The sequence below is a fragment of the Myripristis murdjan genome, chromosome 11, assembly GCF_902150065.1.
Source record: "Myripristis murdjan chromosome 11, fMyrMur1.1, whole genome shotgun sequence".
NCBI classification, from domain to species: Eukaryota; Metazoa; Chordata; class Actinopteri; order Holocentriformes; family Holocentridae; genus Myripristis; species Myripristis murdjan.
In genome coordinates this window covers 3,494,089-3,517,806 of record NC_043990.1, presented here as the reverse complement: position 1 = coordinate 3,517,806, position 23,718 = coordinate 3,494,089, and the positions used below count along the sequence as shown (strand labels likewise).

The following is a 23,718-nucleotide window of genomic DNA, read 5'->3' as shown; positions in this document are numbered from 1 at the left end:
GAAAGTAAACCTCATGTACAGTGTTTTTGTAATTTGCATAAACCTAATTGGGTAACCTGCCTCCAGTGGCCCTGATATCCATCCATCCATCCAGATTCTCACTGGCGTTGGGAGTAATTATGCTCGTTAGTGTTTGCAGCTTGATCTGTGGGTAGGGCAGTCCAGCTCTGTGGCCACATGAAGGTGAGTAACTTGCCATTCTTTGCAGCACAATTTTATTTTCCACCTGTGGAGCAAACGCTGGCAGCTGACAGCACATCACATGGCTTGAGTCTGTTTCCATCCAGCTGACAAGCACATTTAACACATATGTCTGAGACGCTGCAGAAAGTGAAATGAGAATCAAATCCAGCTGACAAGCACATTGAACACATGTCTGAGACACTGCAGAAAGTGAAATGAGAATCAAATGTGTTTCTATATCATCTGCTTTACAGCAAATCAGTTCCTTGAAAAGCAACAAACATCCACAAGAAAAATTGAGTTTCTTTCATGAATTGATTAGTATTGAGTGAGTTTATTGTTTTTATTTATATCAGCCAGTGTCGGTCATGCTTTGTGTCTGAAGACAAAAACAAAGAAATACAGTGGGCAATATTCCAACCATGATTGGTCCTTATGGCTTCCAGCACTTTTCTGGGATATTTGAGAAATTTCAGTCTTTCAGAATATCCAAAGCCACTTTTATAGTGTGCAGAAAAGTGCAACATGCAAAGGTTTTCTTCAAGTATTACAGACATTTTATTGAATTTACTACAGGGTCATACCATGTCATTTCAACCAATGGCCCACATACTTGGGTCTCAAAAAAAAAATCTCGAAAAATTCAACAATTGTTCCTTATTTATCCAACAGGCACATTGTAAAATTTTAGTTTGCTCGGATGGATACTTTTTGAGATACGGCCAATTTAGTGAGGAGGGTATGTGTCGATTTTGGTGCGATTTTCGCGCATCCTTATTTTTCCCTCCATTTTCAGGTGTCAATATCTCAGGAATTACACCAAATAGGAAACTGAAATTTGGTACAATAATACACCTCCACCTACTCTCTCAGAATATACAAAAACATCTGTCATACATCATAACCGGTAGGCATGCCAGCTCCTCAAAAATGGAAATAAGCTTCTTGATTTTTTCAGAGCTTTGAGATACATACATGGACTGTTCAAAGCATTAATGGTTACTCAGATACATGCATCGGTTTCTGGATGGCAGCTTCTCCAAATCCAAAAAAAGTTTTGATGTCATATTTTCATTGGCCCATAACTGCATGTGGGAATGTCTTAAAAAATCTGATCTGATGTTTTAATTTAAAGTTCAAAGCTTACTCTTTCTTGGGATATTAAACAATTGTTCTTTATGCATGTTTTTATGTTTACCCACCTGTCCCCATTAAATTAGGAAAAGTCATTCAAGGCCTGCATAAAATCTTTCATTCATACTATGAATATTTTCAGAGTTACAGGTCCTCTCTGCTTTTTTATTCATGCTGTTTTTTCTAGCATCTTTGAGCCAAATAACTTTATTCCTAATAGAGATAGCAGCATGAAATTTTCAGGGCTGAAAAACAAACCATCCTCAGTGTCACAATCCCAAACCAAAATCTGCAACACAGTTTTTTTCTGTAACCAACTTTGAGCATCAATATCTTGGGGAAAAATGAAAGTTTCAACAGCAGAACTGGAGCAGTTTCATGTCTGTGACAAACAGGAACAGAAACAAGCCTTAGTATCCTGGAGGTGTTAGACGTTTTCTGATAATTCATCAGAGAAAACTGGAAAAAGTGCATTGTGAGAGAACTTTGAAGGGTCATATCACCGTGCTGGTAGTTGATGAAATCTCTCATTTTTAGCTGCATTTTGAGACCAGGCTCAGGTTCCAGCCATGATTGCTTCTGCGTCAAAATTATTTTCTAAAATAGATATATTTTAACTCTTGTGTAATGTAAAATTGGAGATTCTATTTACTTTTGAAAGGAACAGAGTATGTAAATGGATGTAAAACTGAGTCGGCTGCAGTTTTGAACAGAGCTCCAGTGTTTTTCAGCCCTGAAAACTTTTTTCTCTGTTAGGAATGAAGTTATGAGGCTCAAAAATGCTCGAAAAAACAGCGTGAATAAAAAAAAAAAGCACCAGATTTGGACCCACCTTTGTGAACTTTGGGGAGTTGTAAAATATTCACAGGATGAATGTAAAATTTTGCACGGCTTCACTGAATATGCAAAAGATGTTGTAGAAAAAAATCAGCTTATTGTGAAGGGGGTCAGGTGGAGGTACCTGTTGAATTTCCATGGAATGACCCAGCAGTGCTTCGCCAGTTCGTCCTGGGGTCTGCATCCGCCCCCTAGGATCCGCCCCTACTGCCTCTGATTGGCTAACCCAAACTTTAACCAACGAAGGCAACAGGTACTAGCCAGTCAGAGGCAGAATAGGACATTAATCCTCTCCCAGTTGGTCCCAGTGTCTTCCCTGTGCTGCTCGGTACTTTTTCTTATCCGTTCCTGCACCTTGCCTTGTTTGTTTGGATTCCCTGGCTGAATCTCAATCTCCTCCCTAAGCCCTGAGCCCTGAGCCCTCACTGACTTAAGTAGCTGCACCTGGAAAGTGACTGAGTGCGTGAGGCTGCAAGGGGCTGAAGTAGTAAAAAGGGAATGGGACAGCCCTTTGTTTGGTTGTCAGCAGCAATGCATCATGTTTCTCACAATCGCAGCTTTGGGACTTTTTATTTTATGTTTTTTGCTTGGTATTTTTGAGGAGTTGTGAAAACAGCATTAAAAAAATGATCTACTCTCACAAAAGGCATTGATGAGTTTGCCAAGAGATAAAAAACAAATAGCCTATGCATTGCCTATCTGCTTATTTCCTTAGTTTCTGAAGGCCATCATATATATATTATTATACTCACATGAGAACATTTTCTTTTTTGCAGCGTCACTGCTGATTGCACCCTCCATGTTTTTTTCTTTTTATGCTGTGCGGGCACTGCATTTTACATATTTTATTCTATTTAAATTATAATTGTATTATTATTTTATTTTATTTTAGTATTTTATATTATCTTTTCTTCTTATTATTATTTTATCTTATTTTATTTGATCTTATCTTATTTTATCGTGTTATCCTATTGTGTATTTTACCTTTTTATTCTGCTTCTATTGTGTTATCCTGTGGTGTGTTACCTTGTTGTGCAGCACTTCGGAAAACGTGTTTGTTAAAATTGTGCTTTATAAATAAAGTGGATTGGATTGGATTGGATTGTTTACAAATTCGCTCGTTTCACTTCGCTTTTATCGCGGCCGCCAGCTGGTTTCCCCAGGGGATTCATGTCATATGTCACAATGCAATGAACTATGGGTAATTCCCTTACGCTAAGTCTGCGGAGATGCCCACTTACGGAAAGGGTGGATTAAGGGCTCAAAAAGTCCGGGAGAGATCCCTCACGCACTTCATGATTTGTCAATGGGACAACCCTAAGCCCTCACGGACTTAACGGGAGCGCGCCTCAAAGTCAGTGAGTGTGTGAGGGTGGACATTGGGATTGGGCCCCTGTGTTTGGTTATTGACTCATTAAAGGACCGTCACGTTTTACACCTGTCTGCTACCTGTTCTCTGCACACCTGTGTCCAATACAGAAAAAAAGTCTGATTTTGAACTATCTTCTGCTGGAATTGCATTTTTTAACACCTGTATGTGACTTTGTGTGGAAGGTAAACCTAGTCAACAGTAAAGTTCCTCTGTGTCGGACTCTTTCAGGTTAGAAAAAGTAAAAAGCAGGAACAGTGGAATGTCAGCGAGCTGCAATGCAGAGGGGAAGCTCCACCCCGTCGTTTGATCTGAAGGCGTTTCATCGCTTGGCGTGACTTCCTGCTCAGCGTCGGACTCATCTCAGCAGACCACGACTTGGTACTCGTGCAGATGTCGCATTTCTTTTATTTTTCACTCCAGTAAGTTGGCTAGATGGCTAAACTTCAGTTTTCATGGTTCCAAAATAGTTCTTTACTTCGGTGAGAAACTTCAGACTGCGACCAGCTGGTGAGAGGCAGAGCTTGTTTACTACGTGGAAAAGAAGTCACTATTTTAAAGGTTTTTTCTTAGTTTTCCACACATGAATAACACACAGAGTGAAACTCATCATGGACTCCTGTTTTTCCTACTTACCTAATAGGAGCAGTTCCTCCTCCCCTCATAAAAAAAAGAAACTGCGTGCATGGATGCAATCAAGGCTCATACATGGGTGAATGTTTTCCATTTATTATAATTTATTTCAAATGTTTCTGTTACTGAAGTGGCTGTTCCGTGTTGGAGAACGCAAAGCTGGAAGTGCAAGTAAAGAGGCTGTTGGACGATGCAACACAACACAAATCAACCAACTTTATTCATCCCACTGGAGACAATCAGTGTTTGTCTGGAGCAGCTTGTTGAGCGCCAAACACAGTAAGACACAGTACAAACACACAGACGGTACAATCCACTGCTTGTGCTCACCTGACGCAGAAGAGGCAGCAGCCAGCTCGGTGACTGAGAGCACACAGAGGGGCACGGTGTGTGTGTGTGTGTGTGTGTGTGTGTGTGTGTCTTTCAGGCATTGTAAAAGTGAAACCTCCATAACAAGGCTCACATCATGGTTTTTTTTATTGTTTTTTTTTTCCAAATCAGGTTACACGGCTTGGAGGACAAGGCAATGACATCATCCAGGGTCTCGCTGTCGGTGGTCTGGAGAAACAATTACAAAATGCAGAATATATAGAAATATAAGCTTTTTGTGAGTGGACGTGCTGGACTGCAGCCGTCTGGGATCCTCATGGTACGGGACGACTGTCGACTGCGGCTGTTACAATAATAACACTGATAATTTTATTTGCATAGCACTTTCCAAGCAAAATGCACAAAGTGCTTCCCATAGTCAACAGAAAAGCACAATCAGATTAGGAAACATAAAACAAACATACACGAACAGGATATTAAAAGCACACAAGCTGAAATCAGTTACCAAGAATTTAAAGATACTGTACAAAAAAGATAAAACAAATAATGATAAAACTGGTGGAACATATTAGAATAAACTGCACAGCAGAGCAGCGTCAGACAAAGAGGCAAGAGTGTAAAAATGGATCTTAAGGTGGGATTAAAAAGCAGGACAGCAAACGCTCCATCGCCTGTTGACCTTCATTTAGACGCTGGAGCTGGCAGGAGGCCAAACCCTGCAGATCTGAGGCCTTTCAGCTCTGCAGTGGCCATGAAAAACCTCGTAAGTTAGAGACCGTGTCCCAGCAGGCACAGCCGACCCGGCGCTCAGCCGTTTCAGTCGGCATTTTGGAAACATTACCTTCCACCTGAGGCTAGTCGCTCACCTCAGTTTCACTCGTCACTCGCCTCAGTTTCAGTATTATCCAGCTGGCTCTCACTGAGCTTTGCTCCAGTGCTGCTGACGGCAGGCGGTTTGTTGACAGCAAAATCTGGCAGCGGGGCTTTTCCTCTGCCTTCCTCTTTGTCTCTGTGCCACTTGACTCACTTTGCTGCTCTTTGTTTGACGTTTGGTTTTGTTTCTTGGCCTCACAGCAACTGGAAAGACAAGGAAATCAGGTTGGAGTGCCAGCACTATTCCCTGAAATAAAAACTATCACAAAATTAAAAATGAAGTCTGATAAAACAGGGTTAGGGTCCTGCAAAGGAGAAGAATGTCAAGGAACAGGAAGCTGTTTTTCATCAGTTTAAAAGAAATCAGTTCAAATCAGGAGTATGGAACATCATTTGTGCCCATATTAAATATTAAAATATGGCAAAATGAAATGAATAAATACAGAAATAACTTTGAATGAATAATTTATTAAGTCGACTCATCCTTGCTTTCACAATTTCAGTCACAAAATTAAAATGAGGTGTAATAAAACTAACTGGGAAAACAATCACAAAAATAATTACGTTCATGCAATTATTAATTTCATTATGCCATATTTAAAGAAAAAAAAAAAATCGAGACTCTCGGGACTTTTGGGCAGCAGGTGTCTAGCTCCCAGCCAATCACAGCGCAGCGCCATGCCACATTGGTAGCACCACATCCAATAGGAAGCTACAAAAATTGTGGAATTTGATGCGGAAAAAAGGAAATCTAGTGACAGTGAATCTGTGGTTGACTTCGGTGCTGGTCCTAGGATAGTGACGGAATGAGGCTGGTGGTTTTATTCCCTCGCCATCCTAGGAAAAGGTTCGGATAGCTTAGCCAGGGAGTAGGGGCCAACTGTGAACGCTGTGTTTACAAACCACACCCAACAAATCTTACTCATTCTACCATTATAGAATAACGGCACCAATGTTCCACACTGTAGTTTTTTCTTTTTAAACTGAAAAATATGAAAAAAAAAATAAATAATCCAGTCTGACACACTCCCAGTCATGGCTATGAAACAACAAGTGACGCAGCCTTCACTGTGTCATGTATAAATGTGGAAAATATGGGCACATTCGCTCACTGGAACACCTTTTACAGCCTAAGCAGACTATATGAGGAATGGAAAGATAAACCTCAGACTGTTTTTTTTTTTTTTTTTTTCCCCCAAAGATGTGAGGGTGTCCATATGTGTTCAACTTTATCTCACATGGCTGAGGTCAAATGAGTGACTCGCACTGGAATAACCCGGCCCGGGACATTTTAAGACCTGGGATATTTACATCTGTGTGGGGCGCCTCGGGTCACCGGCTGGTTAATTGGATGCTGGATATAAATATTTTAGTGTAGGTGGTCTGGTGGCACCGCAGACAGAGTGCTCACTGTGACTGAGTTTACTTTTACCTCTGAGTGCTTGATAAATGAAAATCAAAGGGTAATGAGGGAGAAAAGCTTTAACCACCGAAGGGGGGGCTGAAGCTTTTAAAAAGAGGAGGGTGAGGCACATAACGGGTTTATGTTTCAGATTTATGACGGGGGGGGATTTCCCCTCGTATTATGATTGATTGAAGTGGTGCTTTAATCCACCTGGGTGATCTAACTCTGCACAGCCTTCACAGGGGAACGTCCCACCGTCTACCAAGTGAAATCTTGGATAACTTTTGATGAATTTGCTCAAAAAGACCATGAGAGTGAAACGCTGCAGTCAAAACCAGCGCAGCCGAGTCTGTGCCTTCTTTGTTCAGACGAGTTCCGTTTTCGGGCCTCATTTATATCAGTAAATGGACATACACAAGCGTCCTGTGCAAACAAAAACCAACACTTTATTACTTGAAGTGACAGCAAAGTACATCATATACTATCAAAAATAAATATCTGGCAGTGGGTTTCGGTGTTTCCCTCACTCCACTGCAGTTTCTCTAACCAGCACCATCATAGGACCGGACAATCACTGCTGACATCATCAAGCTGTGCCAGAGCCAGGGATGTTTAACACAAGAAAACGATCGATAAAAGTGATGTAATTGCTTAACTGCTTAACTCAACTTTATATATATATATATATATATATATACTGTATATATATATATATATATATATATATATATATATATATATATATATATATATATATATATATATATATATATACACACTACTCACAAAAAGTTAGGGATATTCGGCTTTCGGGTGAAATTTCAGGATGAACCTAAAATGCATTCTAACCTTTACAGGTGAACTTAATGTGACCTTCTGTAAACTTTTGAATGCACATGTCCAACTGTTCAATGTTTCAGTACTTTTTGCACAAGTTGCTGTTCTCTAACAAGGAGTTTAACGGCAAAATTCACATCAGGTGTTTGATGCTCCAGCTCATCGAGGTCGTATCATTAGGGAACGGCTGCTGGAGACTGGGGTACCTCAAATGGAGTGGCCTGCACTTTCTCAGACCTGAATCCCATAGAAAACCTATGGGATCAGCTGAGTCGCCGTGTAGAGGCTCGGAGCTCTGTACCCCAGAACCTCAATGTCCTGAGGGCCGCCCTTCAAGAAGAGTGGGATGCCATGCCTCAGCAGACAATAAGTCGACTTGTGAACAGCATGAGACGTCGCTGTCAAGCTGTAATTGATGCTCAAGGGCACATGACAAGTTATTGACACTGACATTTTTTGTTGTGGTATATCCACCACTGCTGTTGGCTTTTGTTTCAATAAATGGTTTGAGATGAGGAAATCACCAGTGCATGCTTCTACTTAAATGCCCTACTTTCATGATATAATATCACTGTAGCGTGAACTTTTTATATTTTCCATAAATTTCACCCAAAAGCCAAATATCCCTAACTTTTTGTGAGTAGTGTGTATATATATATACTGTATATATATATATATATATATATATATATATATATAAAGCATCTTTCATACAAACATTCAGCCCACAGTGCTTCATATAGCAAGATTAAAAGAACACAGAACAAAAATAAAAATAAGACAACAATAAAAACTAGAACTGGCAAAATTTTCTGAAGAAACTTAAAAAGTCTCTGCCTGATGTGCTGAAAGTGGCCGCGTGCCAAACCGCCTTTGCCTTCGCTAGGCCGATGGTAGATGCTGATTTGTTTGACATGTAATATTTTGATGAATAGTTGCAGTGATGTTTTGGGTGGTTGCTTCACTGTATACAGGCGCAAAGCTCCGTTTCTCCGGTTTGCGACTTTTTTTAAAACGGTCAGTGCTTCACTGTAGGCTAACGAGGCTCACTTTCAATGGCATCTGATTGTCAACAAGTCCCAAGTCCCACCCCCGTCCTACTTCTGTGTGGTTGAGAACAAAAGCTGTGCTTCTATTGGATCAAGAGAAATGTCTGTTAGATAAATCTGGGCGAACCCAGATTTTTTTTTTTTTTTCTCCACAGTCACACCGGTACGCTGGAGACCCGGCACGGCGCCGGGATGCTGTCAGCCCTGGGCCCTGCCCTTTGAGCTCAGCTGGCACTGAGCTCATGACCCTGATTTAGTATTTCATGGCTGTGAGTTTGGATGAAGTGTCCATGGTGTCTCCAGGGCTCCGTGAGAATGAAATGAATTCAACTGCTTTGTTTGCTTTTGTTTTGGAAAGCCATTTCTAATATCTTGTAACAGGTGCATGAACCTGCTGGCTGTATCCACAATGTTTTACTCTCACTTTCCAGTTAGTCAGTTTTCGAACTGATTACTGTGACGTCTGACGCAGGATAAAAATGCTACTTAAAAAAAAAAAAAAAAATACAAAAAAAGCCTTTCACTTTCAAGCTCACTTCCATGGGGATTTCCAGGAGTCCTAATCCTCATAACATGACTGCGCAGAGGAGTGAGTTATCAGCCAGCTCTCTTTGCACTAGAATAAAAGCAGTGTGTCTGCTCTGTCTGCTGTGACCATCTGTGGGAAACCAGCATGTGTAAAATAGGTTTGCATCACTGTCTAGTCAACATGACACACTCTCACTATGACAGGTTTGATCGCCACAAGAGGCCGTGTGTAATGTGAGGAGGAGTCAGAGCAAAATTCATTATCATACTGACTCCTGCCTTAGTAATGATACACATGAAAAGACTGGACTAAACAAGGGCAAAAGTTTCTGTTTCTGAATTGGCTGGTGTTCCCCTGTATTTACCACCCACCACCCACCCACACACACACACACACATACACACACCCCCCCTCCCACACACACACACACACACACTTGCTACACTTTCAGAAAAGGTACCTTTATTCCCGGCAAACCTCCCCGCTGCATACTGTTTCCTACTAAAGAACGCCGGTAAACTCAGGGTCCGAAGCTGTGAATCATGCCAAGTATCGATGTCAGACTCGAAACCTCACCCTATCACACAGCAACACATTCTCATTCAAGGACGGCAGCGAATACTGCAGCTCAACCAACCAGCCTTTGGGCTTTCTCGTTTTGTCAGTGTCACGTGGTTAACAAAACAGAAACTGGACGCGATCTTGGTGAATACTAAATCAAAATTGAACTCTGGTGTCGTTAGCCGTTAGCTTTCCACTGTGGTGCCACGGCGAGGTGGGACGATGTTCGAGCCAGATGGTGTTCATGACACTCGGCGTCAAAGTGCCAGAACAAAAATCATTTGTGTTTCCGCGGTCATGCTGATAGCCCCACAGTCTCATCACATGCTGCCACGGACCAAACATCCCACATCCCACCCATGCACAGGAGCGGGACGTATTAAACAAGGGGTTAAAGTCTGAGCACCAGGCACCAACTAACTCCTGCAGAACTACCTATCATGGGATTTTTTTTGTTTTTGGCAGATCTGTCCCGCTGGGCGTTGGATCCCCGTGGCTGCCAGCTCCCTCACTAGATATCACATAAGATCCTCCTTCTGGAAAACAGTGTTGGTTTGGCGTTGGACGTTGTCCTCTGTCCAGACAGGGAGCAGAGCCCCGATGTCCTCATTTGACCATTTTTCTTTGTCCTGTCCTTGTTCTCCATTTTTCTTTCCTCCGTTATTTTTCTGCTACAATGGATTTTCTGGGCCATCAGCATCTGGAAACTGGCCGGGACAGCCCCGCCGAGGAGCCAGCGGAAACCGGAGGAGAGCATGGAGACACAGCTGGCTTTAACGAGCACTAGCACACCTGCATTTGGCGTCGAAGGTGCTGTGACTTCCATGCTCACCATCCACTGCAACCACTTCCCTTTCTCGCTCTTTATACTAACGTCACCATCTCCCACGTCTCTGATGCCAAAGGGTCCCAGAAGCAAAGGGACATGACTGAGCTGTGCTATTTGACAACCTTGCAAAGGAGAATGAGTTGCACACAGAAACGTATCCGGGTGGATTCATTGCACTAGGGAACTGTTGTATTCGGGTGAATGCCAAGTAGATTTTGCAAACTTTGCTCTTGAGTCATCAAAAACAAGCGGTCAGGATTGTGTTGAACTGGTCAGCGAACTGGCTGAACAACCGGTGTTGCTCACAGGCTGAGACACATGCCACCACAGCAGAGCATTTCAGGCAAAGACCAGACTGAGTAATGTGGTTTCAAAAAAATAAGAAGAATTTTAAAAAATCTGATCTGCATCTAAATCGTACTGAAATGGGAAGTGTTTTGTGGCTCTGAGGTTTGGATGCACACTGAGTGGACTTGGCTCGCATCGCTTTCACATTCTTCTTCATGGCCAGATATGGAGTGGAATAGTTCTCCAAACCACCTCCCTCTCTCTCTCTCTCTCTCTCTCTCTCTTTTGCTTGCTTACTCCCAAATCTGTTTATATCATGGATGCCTATCTCCTGGATACGGCTGTTTTCGACCCCAGTTAAATCATAACTTCCGATTCAACAATGGCCAATGACGCTCTCAGTGTATCACGGCATGGCACGGCAGCATGCAACGCACGCGTCTCACGTCACTAACACTAATAAAAAAAAAAAAAAAAAAAAAAAAAAAAAAAAGCACCAGTTAAGTTTGGCCGGGACGCCACATGAGGTCAAGTGTAGCAAGAAAACTTTAAACAGCTTACACTGATAGTAAATGCTGTCCTGCGCTCACAGAAGATCGACTGTTTCTTGGAAAGCTTCAGAGCCGTTGTCTTCGTCTTCATTCATCAACGTTCGAGGCGGAGCTGCCTCGGATTTTATTGTGGCAACCGTGTCAACAACTTGTAGTCAGGCTTACGCGTCTTTGGAATATCCCTGTAGATGGAAATCATTTATATCAGCAAATTGCTTCAGCAGTGAGGATGCATTGCTGGGGAATTTACTTTGTGCTGCCAAGTCAGACAGCAATTTGTTACAATGCCAGGACAAAATAAACAGTAAAAGCAGGTCATTTAAGATAGTTCTTCCAAGGAAGCTTTTCAGATGAGGGCTTTGTTTCAAAATTATATTTTTAGACCTGAGACATCACCCTTTACTTTCACGTGGTGACTAACTAAGGCTTGGCTCAGGAGGCAGAGCGGCCATCCAGTAATCGGAGGGTTCCTGGTTCGATTCCTGGCTCCTCCAGATAGCAAGTCCAAGTGTCCTGGAGGAAGGAAAGGAGCCCCTAACCCTAACCCTGTTGGGCAGCTTGGCACCGTGCATGGCAGCCTCTGTCATCAGAGTGTGAAGCAGGCGCTCTGAGCGGTGGTAGAAGTGCAGTCCATTTCCAGGCTAAATCAGATTCACCAGTTTTTTGCAGCAGTGAGGAAAGGGAATCAGGAACCTCCTTGTTCTCAGCGGCTGTTTGCCTACGTGCCGCGCTCCGTTTACAGTAAAAAGCTATCCACTTGGCCGGTCCCACGGCCGCTGAAGTATGCTTTCGAGTTTCGCTGTAGCTATAAACGGCATTAAGACAAATTACCTCACCTCCACCTCCTACTGAGGGCAGACACACTGTATAAAGCTTTTTTCCTAAAGTTTGACTCTGCTCCCACATGCAGCTCACACATCAAACCAAAGAAGGCGAGTGTCACCAAAGAAGTCCAAATCTTGCTGAATAAGTACACTCGAAGACTGAATTCATTCATTTTCACAGCATACTTTGAAAACCAGTGTTAACTGTATAGGCTAAAGAATAGACTCTTTTGCTACCATCTCTAGAGAGACATGAGCTCTGAATGTCCCACGCATGAGGAGCACAAATTATAAGAGCAGTTTTGTCCAGCTCAGAGATCGGCTCTGAAGGAAATGCAGAGAGCATGTTTTGTAGGTTCCTGTGTAACACTGAGCAGTGATATAGGGAGGTGATCTATCAATCAAAAAAGGCTTTCAAAATAAAAGTGCACCAGTGCATGTCTTGCCTTGTGCAGAGGAAGGGCCAGCTTCCTGCAATGGAGGCAACCACAGCCGTCTCAACCTGACCGTCGGGATAATCCATCACATGATAGCTGCGTGCCTGGAGATAATCTCAGTGTAATCCCGGACTGAGAGGAAAAAGTGCAGCGGACGCTCTATTTCGACAGGTTTTAGGGAAGCAATTAGGGTTACACACTAACATTAGCATGCCATCATTATCGGCCGATACCGGCTTTGACATGACATATAGGTATCCGCCCAAAATGGAAAATTTCTGCTAATATGACAGGCCGGATATGGGAAACAGAGTCAAATTTGTGCTGGTTGTGCTGTTGTCAGGTTTGTCTGTTTCATGAATCTTAAAGTTTTGAATGAAAGAAAATGTCATATAAAAATAAATATGGCCAGGAAGTCGTTTTCTAATTTTTCCCGGTGAATTTGTACATTTTGAAAAGCACCGTGTGTGATGTCTGCATCTGCCAGTGGGCCTTCACAATAAGAGTGGGTGTAATAGTCTTAATATTAATTCCACCACAGGAGGGACTTGATGCTCTCTCCAATTCGGTGGGAGGAAAATATGTGGCATCAGCCAACGGCCAAAAGAGCTGGGAAATACTGGGGGAAAAACATTCAATATCGTGCATCCCTGGATCCATTCACAAAAGCAGCTGTGTGCCGACTCTGGCAAATGGGGTTCTGAGTGAATGCTGCTGAAAGAGACCAGCTTTGGACTTTGCCGTGTTTAACAAATTCCGGTACTTCTCCTTCATGCACAAAACAACAACAACAACAACAACAAAAAAATACCACCATGCACTCAGTATGACAGCATTGTCTGGCAAAACTGCACCTGTCCTGACAAACATGTCATCTCGCTCAGTAACAAACACCTTCAGTTTCCCTTCCAGACGACCTGAAGATCCTAATCTGCTTTTTGAATTGCACACTATTTAACACAACAGCTATGACACACTGGTTCAGTCTGGGTGTATTTTAGGGCACTTTAGCTAACAGGACAGTGTGCACAGTGTACCTCCTGGTTGGGAAAAAAAATAAAATAAAATCGAAGTAAAAAAAAAAAAAGATCCATCCAGACATTTTTGCGTGTGATTTGCTGAGGTTCCCGCTGTCTTCAGCCCCAGCACAGTGAAGCTTTTTATGGTTTAATTCTGCAAAACCGGTTTATAATAGGTTTAATAAAAAAACACCAAGTGACTCAGCACAGCACATATATTTTTTTTGCATTAGCATGTAATGTTTTGTGTTGTTGAGTAGTTGCCACCTTGGTAGAGACCAACGGGGATCCAAATAAATAAATACATTTATGAGGCTCAAACATCAGATATGTGATGTGAAAAACCCAGCAGGAACAGCTCTTTCCAAAAGACGATGACGCTGATAAGCAGCATCATCCTCAGCCGGTGGAGTGTCGAGTTTCAGTAGGGAACTATTTCCTGCGAATGAACACGTTAAGCTGCACCTGCATCCTAATTCGCCGCCCTTGGGGGTGGGTAAATGGTGATAATGGTTCCCAATTGGTCCCAGATTCAAAAAAAAAGAGACCTTTGTTCAGTCTCACTGTACTGGCGTGAGGGGATGACAGACCGGATGCTTTGCCAAATCACTCATGAACCGTCTGAACAGAGGGACTGCACTCGGGGTAAGTGAGCCTGTTTTGGGAGAACTGTTGTTTTAAGTAATCTGTAATTCTGTGAGCGGCACTGAATTGCAACACTGTCACGGTTTTGCAGTGGTTTGTAACTGACAGAAGCAGAATTTATAAAGTCCAACTTCCTCAACACAGAGTCGGCTGGGGAATCAGAGCAGAGGTTCATCAGAGGTGTCGCCGTGCGGCTCTGTGGCTCAGAATGAGATTGGCAGCGGGGAGTTTAAATGAATTTTCAGACCATTTATTCCAAAAAAGGGACACTGGACTGGAAAGTCACTTTTGTGAGCTGGAAATTTCCGCTACTTGATCAACTAATGACCCACTGATATCAGATTAATGTCTGCAGATGATGGCAGATTGTGGTCATTATGCTTATAAATGTAAAAGTTAAGTGGTTTCCTGTTGTGTCTCTGACACAAACTGAAAGTTGTGGTCATTCACAAGCTTGCAGCAACAGCAGAAATGATGCAGGGGGCTCTCGGCAGTAATTTTGCCAGAGGTGGAGGAAACTAAACACATTCATTCATGCTACTGTAACTGAGCAGCTTGTCTGGGCGCTTTTTTTGCCTGCTATTCTTGATGGAATGTGCCTTTACTTTGTTGGTGCACTTTTTGTGGCTTCCACTTAAAAGAATCAAGTTTGAGATTTGGACTCTCATCCATCACATCCATCGGAGTTAGCTGAGTGCAGATTAAATGAGCTACTTTTTACTGATACTCAGGTAGATTTTTACAACAGTACCTCTGCATAAGTAAAATATCTGTGAATTAACAATACTTCTTATTGATCAGCAATCCCTGGTGCTTTCGCCAGCATTTTTTGGCCACAAGGTGTCGCCAGTCGCTCTGATTAGACTCCACCGTCACTCTTGGACTGCAGGAGGGCATCCTTTTATTTGAGTAATTATGGCCCATTCAGATAAACAGATAAAATTATATTGTGGTACAACAGGTCTGTAGCTGTGCCCCTGCCTTTCTGTAGAGTTTCACTCCCTTCCCTCTACAGAAATGGTGAAGTAGACCTTTAAATTTGACATTTGACTTTGGTCAGAGTAAGTCTGGCCATATCTTGTTTAGCAGAAGGGGATAAAACTTTAAAGTTGCACTATGAATGAACTCACAATTTCTGAGGACAGTTTGTAATTATTATTAATATTTTGCCCCACCGTGATAATCACACATGATGGACTGCACAAAATATTCCCTTCTAAGAATATAGGGACAGTTACTTATTCAATATGAGCAGTTTCTTATTCAACAGTACAAAAACAAATAGCTCCCATTTTAAGTTAGGTGATGTATATCAGGGTTTACTTTTGGGTGCTTTAACCTTTCAGAGGATTTCTCTTAAAAGACTTAAAAGACACCAACAATAGAAGGAAATATGCCAGATCTTGAAATGATATGAAAATAAATGCTGTGATGCAAAATCACAGGAATCAACTACATCTAGTGGTAAAATTGTGAACACAGCATCACACTCTGCTCCGGTCTGTTCCTAATCATTAGAAATAAAATATCTATCTATCATATGTTCAAGCTGCTGTACATTCACTCCACATTCTTCAAACTCAGCTCAAAATGCTCAACTCAACTTTTCCTTGATGTTTGTGATGAAAATATCTCGGTATTCCCTTTAAAAATGGTGTAACTCCTGTATTTCTTTTTCTTTAAAGCAAGAGGGATACTGATTTAGCAATTTTAATGTCACACATTTAAAAAAAAAAAAAAAAAAAAAAAAAAAAGTTTTCTCTCCTGTAGAAATGCTGCCAAATTAGAAGTGAAGAGGTTTGTGTCACGGTTGTCAAAAGTTTGTATTGGGTGGGTGAGCAGGTGACACCAGTCCTAATATTATTCTTCTTTCTGCTCCCTTTCATTCAAGATTTGGGAATGTTGTGCTTATAGTGTATTGTTTTGTTTTGTTTTTTTGTTTTGTTTTGTTTTTCAATGAATGAAATAAAATAAATAAATAAAAAATAAATATTATTTTATTATAATTATTAGTTTGTTTTCATAATGATACTAATAATTAATAATACTATTTTAAAATGGATGACACATTTTGTACTGTCATTTTGTAAAATCGGGTTTTGGCATAAACCTCAGACTGGAATTTTACCCCAAAAATCTGCTGATAAAGTCTTCAGGAATTTTAAGTAGGATGGAGAGTCACTGATTACGGTGGAATGACGGCTTAGATTGTTCTTTTTTTTTTTGGAGGGGAGGGGATCCTCATTTGAATACGGGAGAGTATTAAATACCCTCTCGTGGCTGGCTGTTGCAGCATCCTGCAAGAGGCCGAGGGAACCTGTTAAAATGGTAGGTGTGTCTCTGAGAGCCGCGGCTCAGCTGCAGCAAATGATCCGGACTCAGTGCGGATTAAACATGTTTTCCTTTTAAAAACCAAATTGAAATGAACGCATAATTTTTTAAACAGGGGGTAAACGTGTATTTTCTCTAAAAAAAAATCATGTTTTTTAAGAAGGGGGAAATCTATAGAGAGTGGAGTCTGCTCTCGTGGGAACATGACTGGGAGCGCAGTTTCCTACAACAGGTTTAGTTACTTACTTGCTGACTTGCGGTGCAGCTCCGTGCCGCCGCAGGAAGAGGCGAGGCGGCTCCCTGCAGCCCGGAGCTCCTGGCTCCTGGCTCAGGGCGCGAGGCCAGGTGCCGAGCAGGGGGTCTGCACAGTCTGAAGGAAACAACCAAACACATTTCCTGAAGTGAACCTGTCAAATTTGTGATGTAATCCGGTTCCCTCTGCACACCAGATTAGAAAACAGCACCTGACGTGTCTCTGTCTTTGTGCTTCCAGCTCCTGTCCGTGTTGGCTGTGATCCTGTCGGCGCGCACTCCCGTGTTCAGCGCGAGCGCCGCGCTCATGACCTTTCAACACCGAGACGCGAGCACGGGCTTGGCGGTAGCGTGTGACCGCTGCCCCCCGGGGAAATACCTGCAGGCGCCCTGCACGGCCACGACGAAGACGGAGTGCGCGCCGTGCCCGACGGGCTCCTTCACGGAGCTGTGGAATCACGTCACGAAGTGCCTCCGCTGCTCCATGTGCGGACACAACCAGGAGGTGACGCGGCCGTGCAGCGCCGAGCGGGACTGCAGCTGTCAGTGTAAGGAGGGCTTCTACTTCCAGAAGAAGTACGAAATGTGCGTGAAGCACACCGACTGCCCGCCCGGACACGGAGTCCTCATCAAAGGTGCGACTTACCTCAGAAACACGTCACTGATCGCCTAGGGGACACTGGGTACATTTATGTAGTATTTTAAATTGAAATATTCGCATCCAGTCATTATAAACTGTGTGTGATAAGAAAGCCTGTGTGGTATTTTGGGGTGGAGGGCTTGTGCCACTCAACTCTCAGATGTGCATTTGTCTTTGTAGTGAGGGCTTTAGCGATATCAAAAGATGGTTTTAGATTCTGTACAGAATTTTTTGGGAGAAAGGAGCTCCATCACTTCAGGAGGAGTTGGCGTGACCTGCTGATTGGTTGAGATTTTAGGAAAATACATCCATTTGAACTTTTGTCCTGATACTCAGTGTCACCTCCTCAGATCCACCTGTCCAGTCTGATGTAGCTCAGCTCAGCAGCTCTGCCATAAATTTTAACAAAGTTTATAATGATCAGTTTGTGTTGACATTGTGGAGAATGTGTCACTTTAATTCTGTGTTTATTACTGAGGTTGTAGTTTGCAGAGATCTGCTACTGGACTACATTATACTGAGAGGTGTTTCCACTGTTTTGTCCTCCTTATTGATATACAGTGAGGGGGACAGAATAGTGGAAACAGCTGTCAGTAAAGTGCAGTCCAGTCCAACAGCAGCACTAACTATGAGCTCAATGCCAAACATAGAAGTGAATGAACACCTCTGTTACCGTGACAACAAGACAAGCTGAGCATTACAGGCAGCAGGAGAGGAAACTTTATGGCACAACAGCTGGATTGGACTGGATTAGATTATACAGGTGGAGCTGATAAAATGACCTAAAGTTTTCATGACAGGTGAACAGGTTGCCAGAGTTTATCTAAATAACATCACCCCTACCATGATGATTGTCCCTGGCTTTAAGTGATGTAATCAAATCAAATCAAGTCACACTTTATTTATAGAGCAACTTTTGTGCAAAATTGCGATATGAGATGCTTAACAATACAATGAAAATGCAACAATACTATGACGATGCAACCATGCACAAGGAGAAACACGACACAGTAGAGAGCAGTGTATCTCCAGCCTGGTGTGAAAACAGGACTGAATGTTACTGAAAAGCCAATGAAACTCAACATTTTTTTTAAAAGACATCCTGTGGTGAATATTAAAGACAAATGTACTGTTGCACCAGCAGCCACTGAAATACTGACGTAACCGTGGAGACTTATTGCGGTGACTGTTCAGGAACGGCATGCTGTTTGTGTTTTGAAAGGTCGAGCTCATTTTATATTGCGAAAATGTCAGCAGCCAAACTGGGATTTCATTTTTCTCAGACTCAGCACACAGATACTGGCTTTGCAGCGCAGTAACTTGCATTGCAATGTCAGAAACATATCTTTGTAATATTATACAAAATCCCGCCTTAAAACTCACCTCTTCAGACAAGCCTATGCACTTTAATCTTGGGACTGGAATGACTTACTGTTGCACCTTACTGTTGTTTTATGTATTGCACTTTGTTTTTCACTGATTATGTTTTATTGATTGTTTTTATTGTCCTTTTGTACGGTGACCTTGAGTGTCCTGAAAGGCGCCTTTAAATAAAATGTATTATTATTATTATTATTATTATTATTATATCAGTCGTCAAGGAACGCCCACCTCATTCTCCTCAAGATGTGGTTACACATAGTTAAATTTAGGCATGAGATTAGAGGTGGTGAAGTTTGGATGTAGATTAGAGATGGTTAGAGATTAGAGATGGTTAGGGTCAGGCCGTGGTGTGGTTAGGGTTAGGGTTAGGGTTTGTTAGGTGTTCCTTGAAGCTTTTGAGATCTTGACTTTGCTGCTGGACCCTGCCGGTGTGACCCAGTCACAGTACTGTGTCTGTATTTTATTGCCTTTTTTGTTGGCACATGACTGTTGTGTGTAAATGCACAATCCCACCTTTCCCAAGAAACTTTTCATTTGCAAACAAAAGGCTGTGCAGCTCCGTTTGGCTGACTTGATCAGAGATCGTCTACATCGGGAGATGTTCCACCTCCGAGATCTTATGGTGCCAGAGTCAAATGAACAGCGGTCAATAGGATTTATCCAGGAAATCATCTCTTTAAATTATATATATATATATTTTAAACTGTGCATTGGTGAAAATGAGTAATGACACTGTTTAAAAAGATCCACGTTTCTATCAGCTTAGATGAAGGAAATCTGGAACCATGTAAAGAATTTTTTCCCAGAAGCACAGAGCCTCAGTGCTCGTGGAAATCTTCTGAAACATTTAATTTACAGCCATGGATTTCACCTCAGCTCATAATTCTGTCTTCTTCATAAAATTTTGGGCCGTGGAACAATGACAGTAATGGTCCAGTTGCTGATCAATATTTGGAATCAAATCTCTTGATCATTTTATAGCGTTTAGCCCAGAGATGTCAGAGAAACGGTCCGGGGGCCAAATTCAGCCCGAGAGCACATCTCATCAGCAAGTCTCTATGATAAATTGCTTGATAAGTTAATGATAAATGACTAATTAGAAATAATGATAAGCACTACTAACTATCCATCAGCTGGAAGTAAAATAAAAACCGGCAGGCTGGTTGCAGTGTTCAGTTAGTTTAGAAAAAAAGCTTTCAAAAAAGTGAAAAATTGACGTATGAATGTATGATTTTTTTAAAGAAAGATGAAGAGAGCAGCTAGTGGACGTGGCTGAGCCTCCTCTCTCTGCAGACTTTGTGTAACGCTCCTGGTGTTTCCCTGCAGGCACGGCACAGCAGGACACGGTGTGCCAGCCCTGCCCCCGGGGCTCCTTCTCCGATCAGGCGTCGTCGCTGCAGAACTGCACGCTGCACCGCGGCTGCGACGCTCCGGGCCAGCGGCTGCTGCTGAAGGGCTCCACGTGGCACGACAGCGTGTGCACGACGTGCGAGGAGCTCGGCTCTCGAGGTAAGAGCTTTCCTTGAAAAAGGTTTAATGCTGTGACGGGTCTTCAGGTGTTCCTCCAGAGTCCCTGCTTATGAGATCTGAAGTTACAGGCTTGACACTCCTGTCATCTTTGCAGTCAGTTTGACCCCATTCAGGGTTTAACAACTCTAAATACAGGATTAACATTGTTTTTTGCATCGTTTTTAGCTTCCAGAAATTTGTTCGCTAATCTTCCTCTGGAATCCAGGCAAAAAACAGCAATTAAAACAAGCAATAATGCAAATCAGCACTGCATCAGTAACGCAAAAAGACAAAAACAAGCCAGATGTAAAGATAACAGAAGTAAAATAATTGTACATATGAAACAAAAATAGTAACCTACAATGAAAACAAAAATGAAATAGTCAAATATGCAACGTCAAAAAGCAAAAAAAAAGTAATTCCAAGTAGAAGCTCTATAAGAATGTCTACTTGACACATAAAAAGTTTTATCATAATAATTTTCAGGAAGTTTACATTACTGGGTCAAATTGATCCCAGATGATAAAAAATGTTAATAAATTTGAGTGTAACAGCAGGGTTAAACACTGTCCAGTTAGAAATAATAACCAAATGGACCACATTACAAAATTTGCGCTTTTTGCTGGCTGATATTTTACTGTAGGACTCGAGCAGCACCAATGTGTCGTTTGGTATCACTGATTGATATTGATTGATAATACTTTAGTTTCAGCCAGCAGCTCCATCTGGAACAGCACTTAACAAAAAAAGAAATTCAGACAAGAAACAAAAAGAGCAGACATTTAGAGAACATCAGAGTCACCGAGGACAAGACGCAGTGCATCATTTAATCATTTAATTAATCATCATTAAACTTTAGAATCGACTGATACACAAGAGTGTTTCAGTCTGACGTTATTAAAAAAAAAAAAAAAAAAAAAAAAAAAAACATGAGTGCATATATTTTAGGGCTACTTCAGGCGACCCCATGCAGGAATCAAACCCCAAACCCTGGCAGTGTTGATCTCCACTGGGAATGGAGCCAATGAGCCTCACCAGTGTTACGCCGCTTTGTACAGAAACCAAAAGTCCAGAGGTCAAGCTCATTGAGTTTCTACCCCACCTGATGCGATGAAAGTCTCCATTAGAAACAATAAGGAAGGCAGCTGGACAGGAAGGGAATAACAACACAGGTCTCATTGGTTCTGTCCGACTTTCCTGAGCTGTACAATGTGCTGACGTCAAGGGAACAGCTTGTTCTGCGAAGGAGAGCAGCAACTTTATGACCAATCCCATATCCAAACTACCTCCAGACTTCTAGCCAAAGAGCTGTGAGGAATAAAAACCCATGACCCAGGTGGTGTTTGTGCTTTGGTCTTGGGCAGCAAAGGGTCGTTCCTTTATAGGTCCATGTCGCTCATTTTAAGAATGTATGTACTGAATGAATGCAGCTCTCTTTCCTGAAATAGAAATCAGAGAGAAACCCCTTCAATTTTGTATGTAGATCAGGGATCCAGTCCACAGTCGGTGAATGTAGCTCTTACTTTGTAGCTGTAAGACGCTCGGTTCAGTTATCACGCTGAAATGAAGCTCGTACTTTTTGTATTTTTACCTGTGTGACCCCGATTTTAAAGCTGATTTCTGTGCAGGAATTCACACAAAAATCTTATGGACCAACACTTTCCTTTTGATGATAAATTCAGGGCTCATTTCTGCAGTTTCTAGCCTTAGGAAAGAGCAGTGCACAGTCAGAAGTGAGTAATGAATAATGAATTCCTCAGAAAGGATGTTGCTGTTCTGTTTCCTAATCCGCTCGATCGTTACGTCTTTGCTTACAGACGGAGCAGACTACCTTCGGGAAATCCTCCCGGCTTTCTTCGTCCATCAGAAGATGCCCATCAAGCGTCTGCAACGGCTCTTGCACAAGCTGCCGCCCCAGAACGGCATGACACCGCACAACAAGATCTCGACGCGCAGTCGGAGGGATCTGTACGCGATGATCAACACGTGGATGGTGAACGTCAGCACGGAACAGCTTCGGCAACTTCCGATGACGCTGACAAAGATCAGAGCAAAAAACCCGGCCAGGAAACTGGAGAACAAGCTGCGGCAGATCGACTCCGCCTTGGCCAACCCCTGCGTGACTGACAGTCCGCTGGTGGAGGTGGTGGTGATGGCTGAATAGGCAGAGGTGGAAAATATGTTTGTTATGCGTTTGGGAGGAAGCACTTTTTAGGTGGCTTTATTCATTTTGAAAAATATGCATACTTATTCTAAAATGCTGCCCTGTTACTGTGTTCAGACCAAAGGCAAAGTGAGTTTGCCACGCTGCACACTGACAGCAAATTTGCTCTGAGAAAGATGCTAAATTTGCATATTTGCATGAGGTGAAAATTTTCAAGTCGAGCAAAAAATTCACAGCCATATTCACACGCGTCCGTGACATGGCAATTCACTCTGTTTGGTCTGAACACGCCATTAAAATATGCACTATTCGTCTCATTACAGGCCACAATGATCTGCGATTCATAAAGGAGAATACCAGTGTCTTTCATACATTTTCTTGTGTCTGCTTCTACATGACATTTCCCTCCCATCACTTCACCATGCATGCTACATGTAATTCGATTTTTTCACAAGTTACCTGTCACTTTTTTTGCTGTTTCTAAAGCAAACTGCTTGTCAGAACTAGCTGGAAATGAATGGCTACCTCTGCTAAAGAAACACAAATTAATACAAAAAACACACCCTGAATAAAAAGGCACAGATGTGATAGTTTCTTTTTTTATTTTTTATATTTCTGTTTCTTCATACAAGAACAAATGGCAGCACATGGCTTTTTCAAAGGGAGGACAACCATGCCAACTCTGTTACTGACTTAAAAAAAAAAAAAAAAAAAAAAAAAAACACACTGGTATTACCCTTTAAAAAAAAGCAAGGCCTATACCTACCTCTTCCTCCGTCCGCTGTTTCAGTTGTAGTAACATTCCTGCTAAAAACAGAGTTTTTATTTTGTACTAAAGTTCAATATGTAAAATGAGATGTTAATTTATTTTGCTATTTATGCCATCCTTTGCAACGAGCAACATCTGGAGGATTTTCTCTCTTTACATGCTTTTTATACATTAAAGGTTGTGTATCCCAACGAGGTTTGAGCACGTGTGGTTGCTGTGGCGACACAAAGCGTAAAAAATGACGAGTTCCTCTTGTGTATCATGATACATTCAAGTTCTGGTGTGGCTCGGTGGAAAACTCGATTCTGATTGGTCAAGGGTAAGAAGTAACTAATTA

The 23,718-nt window shown here is 42.1% G+C and overlaps 1 protein-coding gene and 2 long non-coding RNA genes across 3 annotated transcripts; 2 read left to right on the top strand and 1 right to left on the bottom strand.

Annotated features, from left to right (window-relative positions):
• Positions 1-3,764: 3,764 nt before the first annotated feature.
• Positions 3,765-4,780, top strand: LOC115368239 (uncharacterized). The gene is made up of 3 exons (XR_003929004.1): positions 3,765-3,945; positions 4,288-4,435; positions 4,658-4,780. It is a non-coding gene; the product is annotated as an uncharacterized LOC115368239 (long non-coding RNA).
• LOC115368238 (uncharacterized) lies at positions 4,355-17,163 on the bottom strand. Its single transcript, XR_003929003.1, has 2 exons — positions 16,911-17,163; positions 4,355-5,563 (listed from the first exon to the last, which is right to left on the bottom strand). It is a non-coding gene; the product is annotated as an uncharacterized LOC115368238 (long non-coding RNA).
• LOC115368237 (tumor necrosis factor receptor superfamily member 6B-like) lies at positions 16,611-23,386 on the top strand. Its single transcript, XM_030064272.1, has 4 exons — positions 16,611-16,661; positions 17,158-17,551; positions 20,266-20,448; positions 22,266-23,386. Exons 1-4 carry the CDS (start codon positions 16,659-16,661, stop codon positions 22,610-22,612), a joined length of 927 nt encoding a protein of 308 aa, XP_029920132.1. The 5' UTR covers positions 16,611-16,658; the 3' UTR covers positions 22,613-23,386.
• Positions 23,387-23,718: the final 332 nt, after the last annotated feature.

Coding starts and splice junctions, on each gene's coding strand:
- LOC115368237 (XM_030064272.1), top strand. Junction 17,552..20,265: donor ACACGGAGTCCTCATCAAAG/GTGCGACTTACC, acceptor GTTTCCCTGCAG/GCACGGCACAGCAGGACACG. Junction 20,449..22,265: donor CGAGGAGCTCGGCTCTCGAG/GTAAGAGCTTTC, acceptor CTTTGCTTACAG/ACGGAGCAGACTACCTTCGG.